The sequence below is a fragment of the Helobdella robusta genome, assembly GCF_000326865.2.
Source record: "Helobdella robusta unplaced genomic scaffold HELROscaffold_3, whole genome shotgun sequence".
Taxonomy (NCBI): Eukaryota; Metazoa; Annelida; class Clitellata; order Rhynchobdellida; family Glossiphoniidae; genus Helobdella; species Helobdella robusta.
In genome coordinates, this window is record NW_008704501.1 from 3,031,028 (window position 1) to 3,043,287 (window position 12,260).

Below are 12,260 nucleotides of genomic sequence, written 5' to 3' on the forward strand. Positions count from 1 at the left end.
TTATGATTTCATGTCCATCTAACTTCACTGTGCGTGGAGCGCGTTCTCTTCTTCGCGTGACGTTTATGTTATACAGCCACATTTTTTAATCTAAATTTTTTTAATTTTATCAAATAAATTAATAAATAAAACTAATTTAAATTATAAAATTAATGATGTCAAAAAGAAAAAGCGTTTATCGTGAACAGTTTTCAACTGACTTTCCAGGGATTAAAAACAGTAAAAAAGGTGAAAATTATGCCTTTTGCGAATATTGTTCAACTGATGTTAGTATTGCGAACGCAGGCGTTTCATCTATTAAACAACATTTTGAAAAAGAAGTTCACAAAAACAACGTGAAAATTAAAAAGTCTACTGTCGGAATATCAAAATTTTTTCATAGTAATAATTTGCCCACATCTAGAAAAACTGCTGCAGCAGAAGGAGCATTTGCATATCATGTCGCTTTTCACTCGTTATCGTTTAAAGCTGCAGATTGTACAAATCGTTTAATTTCAACTGTTTTCGCTGAATCGGAAACTGGTCGGAAATTTTCATCTGCTCAAACAAAAACGCAGACAATCATTTCAAGAATATTGGCTCCGAAATCAATTGAGAATCTTTTGTCTGAATTGGGCAGCGAGCCGTTTTCTATTGCAACCGACTCGTAAAATTTTAAAGAAATCAAAACATTCCCTATCATTATTCGGTATTTTTCGCATGAAGGATTGAAAGTTGAATTGTTAGAGTTTTTCAAATTTGCCAGGAGAAACGTCAGAATTGATTTTCAAATATGTAATGACTGTACTTAGATTCAAATTGAGCCCTAATAATTTGGTAGCGTTCAGTGCTGACAACGCTAATGTAAACTTTGGTGGAGCAAAACAGAATGGTCAAAATAACGTTTTTGCCAAATTGAAAAACATCAATCAAAACTGATTGCTGTAGCCTGTCCAGCTCACATTCTCCATAATGCAGCTAAAAAATCCTGTGAAAGGTTTTCACTTGACATTGAATCGTTGCTGTTCAAAATCTTAAGCTATTTCAATGGATCCACGCTGCGACATGAAAAATTTAAAGAATTTTGTGAATTTATGGAAATTCAATATGCTAAATTTCCAACTCATACTCGCACACGATGGTTAAGCCTTCTTCCATTGATTGAACAAATTTTACAGTTATGGGGTGGCTTAAAATCACTAGTTCTATCAACGGATGACATTCCAAAGGTTCTGGAAAATTTATTCTCTGATGATTCAAATGAAATCTACTTCTGGTTTCTACAGAGCTCATTGCAGCTGTTTCAGCAAACTTTGCTGATACTTGAAAAAAAAGACCTTGTGCTTCCTGAAATGATAGAATCACTGACAGGATGCAGAAAAATTTTTTTGGTGCCATGACTCAATCAAAGTTGCAATCATTAGAGGATTCTAATTTGGCTAATCGCATAGAAAAGGTGTTTTTAACATTTTATTCGACATCTGTTGATTACATTCAGAAGTGGTTCAGAATTACTGATTGTCCGTCTTCTTCTAAGTGGTTAATGCTGAAATCTGTCGATACAATTTTGTATAAGGATATTCGAAAATCTGCAGAGTTTCTAATGCCAGAAATTTCTGTGAAAGATTCTCTGTTTGATGAAACGAGTCTTCTAATTTCACTGTTGAAAGATTCAAAAGAAAGTTTCCACGAATTGCCCATTGATATAAAATGGGCTGTTCTGTTTCAAAACGAACTGTTTTTAGATTTGAAGAAATTGGTATACACAATTTTTGCCATTCCTACCTCGAATGCTGCTGTTGAGCGAATTTTTTCATTATGTAATAAACAATGGACTGATGATAGAAACTGCCTAAAAATTGATACTGTTAAAAGTTTACTACAGGTAAAGTTTAATTATTCTTTAACATGCTCTGAAATGTACACTTACTTGTTAAAAACCATGACTTAATTAAGCAAATACAATCAAAGGATAAGTATGTTGGTTGATTTCAGTAGTATGCCGGAGATCAGAGACTTATACAAAAAATTGAGAAACTGTCGTATAGATTGAGTACTACAAGGAAGGAACGCTAGTATTTTTATTATATATATATTATAATCCGAATATATTATATATATATAATTTTTATTATATATACATATATATATATATATATATTTTGTTGAAATCGATCGCTGTTACTAAATTGTTTCTTTTCTTTTTTAGATTTTCCAACTTTCGAATTAGTTTTTTTATGTTCGTAATCTAGGTCGTGTATTAAGTTTCCTAAAGTCATTTTTAACAATTTTATTTCCCGACGTTTCGATGATATTACATCATTTTTAAGATTAATTTTATAACTAATTTTTCCGTAGTTATATAGATATCTAAACAAAGTAAGTTTGAAATTTCAAACCTAGATTACGAATACGAACATAAAAAACTAATTCGAAAGTTGGAAAATCTAAAAAAGAAAAGAAATAATTTAATAACAGCAATCGATTTCAACAAAATATGTATAAAAGAGAACCTACTGCCGAATTACACAGACATATATATATATATATATGTATATATATATATATATATGTATATATATATATATATATATATATACACACACACACACATATACATATATCTGAATCTGGTTTTAAATTTTGAATTTGAATAAAAGAAATTTCCATTGTTATTAGTATTTACTGAATTTAGATTTTTTGTAAAAATTGTCCTTTTTTTTGCGAAAAGTAAATGGGAGCCCTATGAGCCAACGGGAAGCCAATGAGTTTTGCAATGAATAAGCTTCAGTGAGTGCATGGCATACATTGACCAACTTCGAACATACCAAACATTTTTCAAATTTGTCAACTTTGCTTTGGAAATAACTTTACGCATGCTTACAGAAGATTTTCCTTTTGTCCGCCTTCTTTGTGGAACAGTCTGCTCTCATCTTTCAGACAACAACCGTCTCTTAGTCTGTTCAAAAAAGCACTTGGTCGCGATCAAGGTGGCAATTCATCCTGAGCGCTCCAGACGCTGTGCATGACACATTATTATAAAATCATATATTATATCCGCTTATAGGTTTTGTACTATATATTTTATAATAAATATAAAAACATTTAGCAAAGTTGTAAAACAACTATTTAGTGTTTTTAATGTAACATTGGTCTACTATTGTTGCGCATGTCTGCGGATTGATTTTTTTTAATTTCAATGTTAATCTAAAATTTAAATTTATTAAAAATTGACGGCGGCGACGAAAATGTCGCGTTAGGTCGGCCAATCATGCCTGACGTTATTTTCCTTCTATTGTTGCAAATTTACAAACTTATAACGATGCTGAACCGCTGACTGATTTGATTTTCATTTTAATAATAAATTTGTTGCATAGCTAATTTAAAAATTTAGTTAGTTATTTCTTATTTCAATAAAAATAAAATTGTAAATATTAAAAATAAGTTCAATATTAATGTGTAAATATTTGAAAAAATTCATTTGATGGTTGAATTTGATTCCACTTTCTTGTTGGGAGAAAAAATATGGATAATTTTTAAAAGACTGTTCAGTCTTCAGTGTTTGTAGTGGTTTGAAAGAAAATAGTTTATTACTTTGTATTGTTTTGTATGTGTGTGTCTTCTTTTCTTTTCACATGATGTCCACTTTTGAACTACACAAAATCAACAATAAAGGAAATAATGAAGACACACCACTAGGTTCCAGCAACTCATCTGGATCACAGCAAGGTCAGCCATTTTTTCCTTTTACCTTTACTAATTTAATCTAAATTTCTAAATAGAATTTGCTCTTGCTCTAGTCAGTGAAAAGTAAAATAAATATTTTTAAATAGTACTTTAGTCTTAGTACTTAGTCTATTAGTCTTAGTGGAAGTGCTTCCTTATGCTTTAATGTGGCTTAGTTAATGTTAAATGATATGGCTTATATTAAAATAGTCATTTACTGAAAATTAGTATATGATATAAATAAATGATAGCAGAGTATTTATTTGTGAATATGTTTATTATATATTTATATATTCTCAACTGAATTTTATTACAGAAAATTACTGTGATATTTGCAATTGAGTTATCTTCAGAGGTGCTGATTGTGTTTTGTCTTGATGACAAAAAAATGCTTTAAAAGCTTTACAGAACTCTATAGCAGATACCTAGATACCTGTGTTAAATTTTGAAGCAACCTAAATTATAGTACAATGAGTTCCAAAATGAATAAAAGGTTTTGAATTAAATTAAGTCAGACAAGAGATCTATGCTTTGCTGATCTTGATTAAATTAACTTTCTTGAGGAATAAATTAAATAAGTTAAATTTATCAACTCTCTCTCTAATAAATTACTGTGTTTTTAAATTTAAATAAACATTTTCTCACCACTATCAGCACTATTTTGTTGAATTAACAAGTATTTTTTGCAAATTTTCTTCCATTGGCATAAATTACTTTACTAAAAAAAAACACCCACAAAGTTTTCTACTGAAATATGGTCTATTGAGCTTGTAGGTTTTGATGAAAGGAAGCCTCTAAACATAATGGATTGGGTATTATGTTCCTAAAATTTAATGCAATGATACACTGCATAAAATAAATGGATGCGACAGCTGACTAGTTTTGTATTTTGACCAAAGTGTGTTTCTTATGATTATAAGTTTTACTATTTTTAGTTTCATTACTTTTTGACTGTTGCTATCAAATAATATTTTTTTAAAGAGTTTAACACTAAACAGCTATTTACATAGTATTGTGACTAGAGAAATATGTTAAACTTCTCACAGAACATGAACAAGTTATTCCATCGACCTTACCTTGTTCCTCAGTCAAATGTGATGACATTAAACTTTTTGCTTCTCTTCCAGCAAATCTCGCAGATGCCAGCCAGTTGTTCATAGATGACAAGTGCCCCATCTGTTCTGATAAAGTATCTGGTTATCATTACGGCCTGCAAACCTGCGAAAGTTGCAAAGGTATATTTTTCAGTTCTTTTTCTTTTTTATTATATGGCATGGTTGATCGATCAACTGAATGTAGATTGTTCAAAAAATAATCTAATTTTATTAATTCGTTAACATTCTCTAACTTTCAATCTAAATTTTTTTATTTGTTCTCTATAATTTTATTAAGTGAATAAAAAATATGGCAATAATGTTGTATTAAAAAGTGTATCTGTTTTGTCTTTACTTAATGCATTCCTGCTTCATGAATTTTAAAGAGCATTATATTCCAGTTGATACTTTTGTTTCAAAATTATAATGAACTGATGTAATACAATGTATATGCAATAGTTATATCATGGTATTTGGAAACCATTTATACTCTACATTTCTGTATATTCATTTTCATGCAATACAAATGCACCAAGTGGTTGATGAGTGTTTGTCCAAAGTTATATGAACTTGACAATTTTTGTTTCTTCTATGATATTTTGATATAGAGCTTATTTTCCTTGCATTGTTATATTTTTATATATTGTCCACTTTTTATCCATTTGGAATTGATTTCATGTAAGGTATTTTTTGTTATAGTATTTTAATTTGAGCTTTCTTCTAGCATCATTTTCAGTTTTCGACTGAAAATTTAGCAAATACACAAATTCGTAATCAACTTTTTTTAAAATCATTCTTGGATGTCTCTCTAATGAAATTGGTGCCAGAATGTTTGATGTTATTAGCCTGGTGGTTTGAACAGCCTATTTGCACATGAACTCCCATTTCTGACATTTTAGGAAATATATCAAGAGATTTTTTACATTTAAAAAAATTTTTTACCGGCACTAAGATAAATTTTATACCACAGGATTTTTCAAAAGGTCAGTTCAGAACAACAAAAAATATTCTTGCATAGAGAATCAAACATGTCCTATAGACAAGACACAAAGGAAAAGATGTGCTTATTGCAGATTTCAAAAATGCCTTCTTGTTGGCATGAAACTGGAAGGTTATTATTATTTTTTAAATTATTTTTTAGTTTTCTTTTTAAATCTGAAATTTTTACTTTTTAGATCATGTACCTGTTAGTTCCATTTTTTATAACAGCTTTCTCAAATGTTTCAAACCGAAATGATAATATTTTAGGAGCTAATGTTTGCAACATTATCCACCAATGCCATTATTTTTTAAAGTTCAAATCTGTTTCCTACTGTTTTGTCAATATTTTACTCTTGCCTATTGTTGTCTCAATATCTTAATATTAATGTAAGAAGTAGTTTTTAACCATTAAGAGTTATAATAAAAATGTAAAGAGGTTTGTGAATGAATAATCTTTTTGAACAGCTGTGAGGCCCGACCGCATGAGGGGAGGCAGGAACAAATTTGGTCCCGTGTACAGGAGGGACAGGGCCCTGAGAAGACAGTTGCTATCCAGACAAGCAGAAATGGGTTTACTGCCCATGGTGTCATCCATTGCTGCTAAAAATCAAGGCAGTGAAACTCTGCAGCCAGACATTATGTACCAACAACAACAACAACAACTGTTAACTTTGAACGATACAGACTCCAAGCCTTCTTCATCTGCTTTGAAACAAATCACTCCTCATAGTAAATCGATAGACTACATGGGCATTCAGAAAGTTGATGATGATTTAGATATAAAGCCTTCTATTGAAATGCTGATTTTGCAGCAACAATACCAACATCAGGAACGTCAACAGCAGCAAATACAGCGTCCGCATTTGATGTCTCCCAAAAAAACACATCTGGTTAGCGATCAACAGTTTTCTAACAATCTGTTCTATAACAGCAATCAGGTAAATAAAAGCCAACTAAATTTAAATGCTCCATTGACCTTTTCAGATTTCAATAGTTTTTTAGATAAAAATACATCGACCACAAGTAATAATTCACCATTGAAATCTTACGGCCTTGTAGGTGACTGTTCAGACTTGAATCAAAATTTTCGTAAATGTGAAAAAACAAAGGATCTCGTGCAATTAGGATCTGATTCCAATTTGTTAATATTAGATAGTTTGCATCAAAAAAATGTAGATCATCTTATAAATAACTCACATACTAAGATGCAGGATGCCTCTCCCAGCGACTACCTCAAAATCAATCACAATCATCAACAGTTTAATCTTTTACATCATCAACATTTTCAACAATTACAACAACATCAGCAGTTACAACGGCATAAACTTGAACATTTACAATCACCTTCCATCTTAAGTTCTCAGGGGCAGCAATCAAATCATACTTTCACAAAAACCTCACAACAGCATCAGATTCAACTTGATTATCAGATCCAACTTGATCATCAGTTTCAACTCAGGTCCATTGCTAGTTTACAGCAGCCTTTAAATAGTAATTTTCAATTATTAGACAACAACAATAATGAATGTGGAATGAATACGATGCATGTTACTCTAACTGAACCACAATCAATAGTGAAGTTCCAGGGGCCACCTTCAAAATTTGAACTGTCGACTGCGGAACATCAGCAACTCATGATCGTTACATCACCTAAATCATCATCATCATCATCCAAACAATCCTCTTCCTTAACTGTTTCAGTTCCCTCATCATTATATTTTGATTCCATGAACAATGATGACAACCACATGCAAACATATTCTCGTACCATTCGTCTCATTACTGACCTGCAAGGTAATGACCATCGCCTTCACGAATCGACAGCTAAATTGCGACAAATGACAGATAATTTAATATTACACTTGGAAGACACCATCGTTCAACTGCAGCAGCATACTTCCCTAGAGGACGCCAGAGAGTTATGCATTAGATACATGATTCAAGTAAATTTTTTTCATTTTTTCATTCTGATAAGATGCTTTGTTGATTATTTTAATTTGCTCTAAGTAAAAAATACTATTGATAAATTTCCACTTGAAGGTGTTTTGTCGATTGGTTGATCAAGCATTGTTCTATTTAGTCAGTTGGGCTCGCAAAGTGCATTTTTTCAAAGAACTATCCGTTAGTTGTTCTTTTTTATATAAAATCTAAAAGTTATTTTACAGAATTTTTTTTACTCTATTATCTGGATGTCACTTTGCAAGTTCAGTAACTATAATAAAACCAATACCATCATTGCTGTATACTACTTCTATCCTGACCAGCTAGATGTAAGCAGCTAAACAAAGTTATGCTAATTTAAAATAGACATTAGAAAAATTTTAAAAAAATAAGCTAATGACATTTAATGTAAATTTTTCAAAAATGCGAAAAATGATAGTAAATGAAAATTTTTTATGAAATGGGCTAAGTATTAGTACGATTTTTCGGAACTGAGGCAACAGGATGAGAACTGGCTTAAGTAAGCAACCGGTCTAGCTTGAATTAAAACCAAATTAAATGCACTATCGGAGTATATTGTACTAATTAGCATATGTAATTTTATTTAGATACATTAAGTGAAGAATGATGTAAGGGAATATAGCTAATGTACAAGGGTCTTCTGTACAGTGATCAAAATTGGATGTAACTATCTTCGAAGCAAACACCATATGACAAATGAATTGAGAAAATTAACAACAATTGTAATAGCAATTAATACAATTGTAAGAAATTTAATTTATTAGCATTCATAAAATGTAAAGTATTATTATACAATATCTAAATTCATGGAAGATGAAAATGAAAGAATATTTTATTTCTATGTTCAAAGATGTCAGAACGAAAATTTTCCATTACATTTTGTTTGATTTGAATTAAATTTGGAGACGTAACCTTGTGCATAGATTTTTAAAGATCAGTGACAACTTGGGAGAAATTTTTTGAATATCTTAAATATATTTTATTGTTGGGTTTGGAAAAGTTATTGTTTGAATTTTCAAAATTGCTAAATGAATACATATTAAAGTCAGCAAATCAGTTGTTGGAAAGCGTTAACAAAAAGTTATTGAAAATAATAGTCGAAAATTTGCGTTTTTTTTTGAGTTTTTGTGTGCCAGGTTTTTGAATGAAGGATGTATTTCCTATTGTATCAAAAATTAAATAATTAAGCTGTGGGCTAGCCAAAAAATGTTGAAGTTTTGATTGAGTAATAAGACATCTGTAGAAATAGATGGGCTGGGAATTATTCTTTAGAACATCTGATTTGATGTTCATAAGGTAAATTAAAAAAATGATGAAACCCGTATCTGTTGAAAGATTTTATGTTTATGCGGTACGTTTTGTTTCAGATATAATAAAAAGCACACACTGAATTTGTTTAAAATGCTAGAGTCCATTCTCTTCAATTTTTGAGTTAATGCATTTACAATGAAATTATTTTAAAGTAAAAAGTTAATAAGTGCTGGCAGCTGGCACTTAGGGTTCCTTCTCTTTATAAAACCAAAAATTGTAATTCAAAGTGCACAAGGTATTCAACATCACTAAATCTTTTTTACGAAGGTTGACGATCAGATGAAGTTGCTGGAATGCTGCTGGAGTGAATTGCTGCTTCTCGATGTCATTTACAAGCAGATGGGATGCACTCCATCCAGAGATGTAGTTATGGTAAACATTTTTTCTTTTTTATAATTTTTATTTTTCATCGAATATATTCTGTTAAATTTATCAAATTATTGTCAAGTGTATCAATGTTTATTGGCTTCATTATCCAGACTTGTTCATAAATTTCTTGTTATGGCAATCCTGAACTTTTTTAATTTTGCGTTTTCTAGCTTAGTCTACTTTCAAAACATTTTTCTCAAACATTTCAAAGTTATGAATGTTTAAGCTACTTATTTTAGAACAATACTGGATCGATTTTGAATTTCACATTGTCTTTCTCTTTGAAACATTTTTTAGCATTCAATATTTTCCAATGTTTTGTAATGAACAAAACTGTACTTTCCCATTCTGTTTCCCTTCGCGGTAAATATAGTAAAAAAAATTTTTGCTTCTTCAATCAAAGAAAAAATGTAGATTCAATTGAGATTGTTCAATCAGCATCCATGAAAAGAAGTGTTGATTTGTAGATTTTTTAAGGCAGGCATTTCCAATAGCTTTTCTATTATAAATTTTTGTGATGATGATGAAGTGGCAGTGATGATTTGACTTGATTAAAATGACTAAAACCTAAAACAAATTATTCGTGAACAACTCAAAGGACAAATGAGTGTACCATAAAAATAGTTATGTCATTTTGTTGTTAAATGAACATAAAAGCCTAAAAAAAATCACAGTGCAACAAAACTATGAACATTTTTTCATGCAACAGTTGAAATGTTCATGTTTTAGATAAGGTGACCTCGTGGTTTAATCTTGACATCCATGGTTTTTGAAATATATGTAATGCCGATTCTTCATTTTTTGTACATATTTATAGTTTTCAGTCACTATAATCTGTTTGTAAAGTGTTTTGACTTTCCAATAATTCCACATAATTTCAACTTCTGTAATTTCTGTTAAACTGTCTGCTTTATTTCTTAGATCAACTTTTCAAGCTTGTTTCAGGCATATTAGATTTCAACGCGGCTCATTCAATGAACAAACGACCGATGTAGTCGTAGTAGGTTTTAACACTCGTTTGGGAAATGTTTCTGCTGTAATGTGCCTCAGTCGCTTGCCATGGTGCTATATAAAATGACATTATTATTATCATTATTATTACTATACGTTTGTTTGTTACAACTGCAATCTTTCATTTGTTTTTCTATTATAAAATTTGTTGTGATGTTTTTATGATGATGATGACGATGGTGGTGATGATGACGACGAGGATGGGGGTGATGAAGATTTTTGATGTTTGGTTAGTGCTCTTTTTGGGCTGCCACTGGTTAAAGTAAAGATTCTCCAGACATTTCTACGCTTATATTTTGTTATAATGATGATGATTCCTTCCCAAATGATTAGTTTTAAACATTTTTTAAAAGTTTTAACACGAATTTCTTGTTGTTATTATTATTATTATTAAATTCAATGTTTGTCATTATTCATTATAGTTTCCTTGGTTTTTTTAAGAAAGTTAACGTTTTTAAAGTTGACAGATCATCGCATCAGCGTTGAAATGATTGAACAGATTGGCATACCCACAACCTCCATTGACCAGTTTTTTGAACTTATCAGAAAGTTGCACAGCCTTCAGTTGGACATAAATGAATATTCTTGTCTCAAATTCATTGTCCTGTTGAACCCAGGTATTTTTTTAACTATTGTCAAATTCTTGAAATATTTTTTCCATTTTTCAAGAACTGAAGCATTTTCTTGTAGCCTAGCAATCTTTTTCATTAAAAATGATTTTTTAATTGATGAAGCGTAGTTTTGGTGCGTTTAAAAAGTGTACAAGTCAATTTTATTTATTCACCAATATGTTAAGGACGACATCTGACTCTTGAAATCTCCGTCTCCGGAATAATAAATGGCGGGCAAATATGTTATGTATCGCACATCAGGCAACTGATATTGGCTCAATACGATTTCATGTAAAATTTTACGTTCAAAAGTGTAATGCTTGTTGATGGTGTAAACTATTTTAAATTTTCAAGATTTAAGCGTAGAAAATGGTTTTTTTAGATATACCGGGTCTGAGCAATCAAGAAAAAGTGGAACAGTCTCGAGGAGAAGTCAGTGCTGCTCTGCTTGACTACTGCAATGCCTGCAATGCAAACAACGATAAAGTTGGTCAGTTGCTTCTATTGCTGTCCGAAGTTAAGGAGATAAGTGTTGCTCTTGAGAATTATTTGTATGACCAGGTTAAATTAGGAAATACAGGTGAAAGCAATCTACTTATTGAGATACTGCACTCTAATCGTAGTTAATTTTCAATTTGTTTAAATTATATCTATGATAATTTATTCGTTTCATTGTGATAATGTTATTTGAGATAGTTCTCGTTTTTTAAAAGTATAAACTGTTAATATTTCTTTTTGAACATTTTTTATATGTAAAACTATTTAAACATTTAATTAATATTTAAATTTTTCATTTTAAAGCTCTATAAATTAAATTGTTATAATCCTTTTTGTCATCACGTTTTTTAACTTATGTTGGTTGGTTCGTCGGCCAGTTGGTTGAAGACAATATCAATTCTTGTTTTTTCAGATACTGTAAATTAAAATGTTTTATTTATTTATTCATCTATCATCTATGTATTGTGTGGAAAGAAATGGTCAGTGAAGATGAAAGAGAGGGTATATAAAGCATGTGTGAGAGCAGCGATGGTATATGGTGGTGAAACTTGGGTATTGAGGAGAGAGGAGGAAAGTGTACTGCAGAGGGCTGAAAGAGCTATGGTGAGGATGATGTGTGGGGTTAAAGTGAAGGATAGGAGGAGTAGTACAGAGCTGATGTCAATGATGGGACTGAATGAGGACATTGTGACATTGATAAGGAGATCGAGATTGCGAT

The 12,260-nt window shown here is 30.7% G+C and overlaps 4 protein-coding genes across 4 annotated transcripts in view; all 4 read left to right on the forward strand.

Moving 5' to 3' along the window:
• Positions 1-650, forward strand: part of HELRODRAFT_161284 (hypothetical protein) — a gene marked incomplete at both ends in the record, with an annotated part of 4,187 nt that extends 3,537 nt beyond the window's left edge. The window contains one exon of the mRNA XM_009021216.1: positions 208-650. Within this exon, the coding sequence (XP_009019464.1) occupies positions 208-650 (443 nt within the window). The remainder of the gene's footprint in view (positions 1-207) is intronic.
• A 701-nt stretch (positions 651-1,351) lies between these two features.
• On the forward strand, positions 1,352-2,986 carry HELRODRAFT_161285 (hypothetical protein; the record flags this gene model as incomplete). The annotated part of the gene is made up of 3 exons (XM_009021217.1): positions 1,352-1,864; positions 2,346-2,416; positions 2,866-2,986. 3 exons carry the CDS (start codon positions 1,352-1,354, stop codon positions 2,984-2,986), a joined length of 705 nt encoding a protein of 234 aa, XP_009019465.1.
• Positions 2,987-4,861: 1,875 nt separating this feature from the next.
• On the forward strand, positions 4,862-6,325 carry HELRODRAFT_65322 (hypothetical protein; the record flags this gene model as incomplete). The annotated part of the gene is made up of 3 exons (XM_009021218.1): positions 4,862-4,940; positions 5,770-5,910; positions 6,246-6,325. Coding segments are annotated over 3 exons (300 nt in total), but the record flags the coding sequence as incomplete, so codon positions are not given.
• A 1,495-nt stretch (positions 6,326-7,820) lies between these two features.
• On the forward strand, positions 7,821-11,671 carry HELRODRAFT_65394 (hypothetical protein; the record flags this gene model as incomplete). Its single annotated transcript, XM_009021219.1, has 4 exons — positions 7,821-7,901; positions 9,321-9,425; positions 10,894-11,034; positions 11,411-11,671. Coding segments are annotated over 4 exons (588 nt in total), but the record flags the coding sequence as incomplete, so codon positions are not given.
• Between the last annotated feature and the right edge of the window lie 589 nt (positions 11,672-12,260).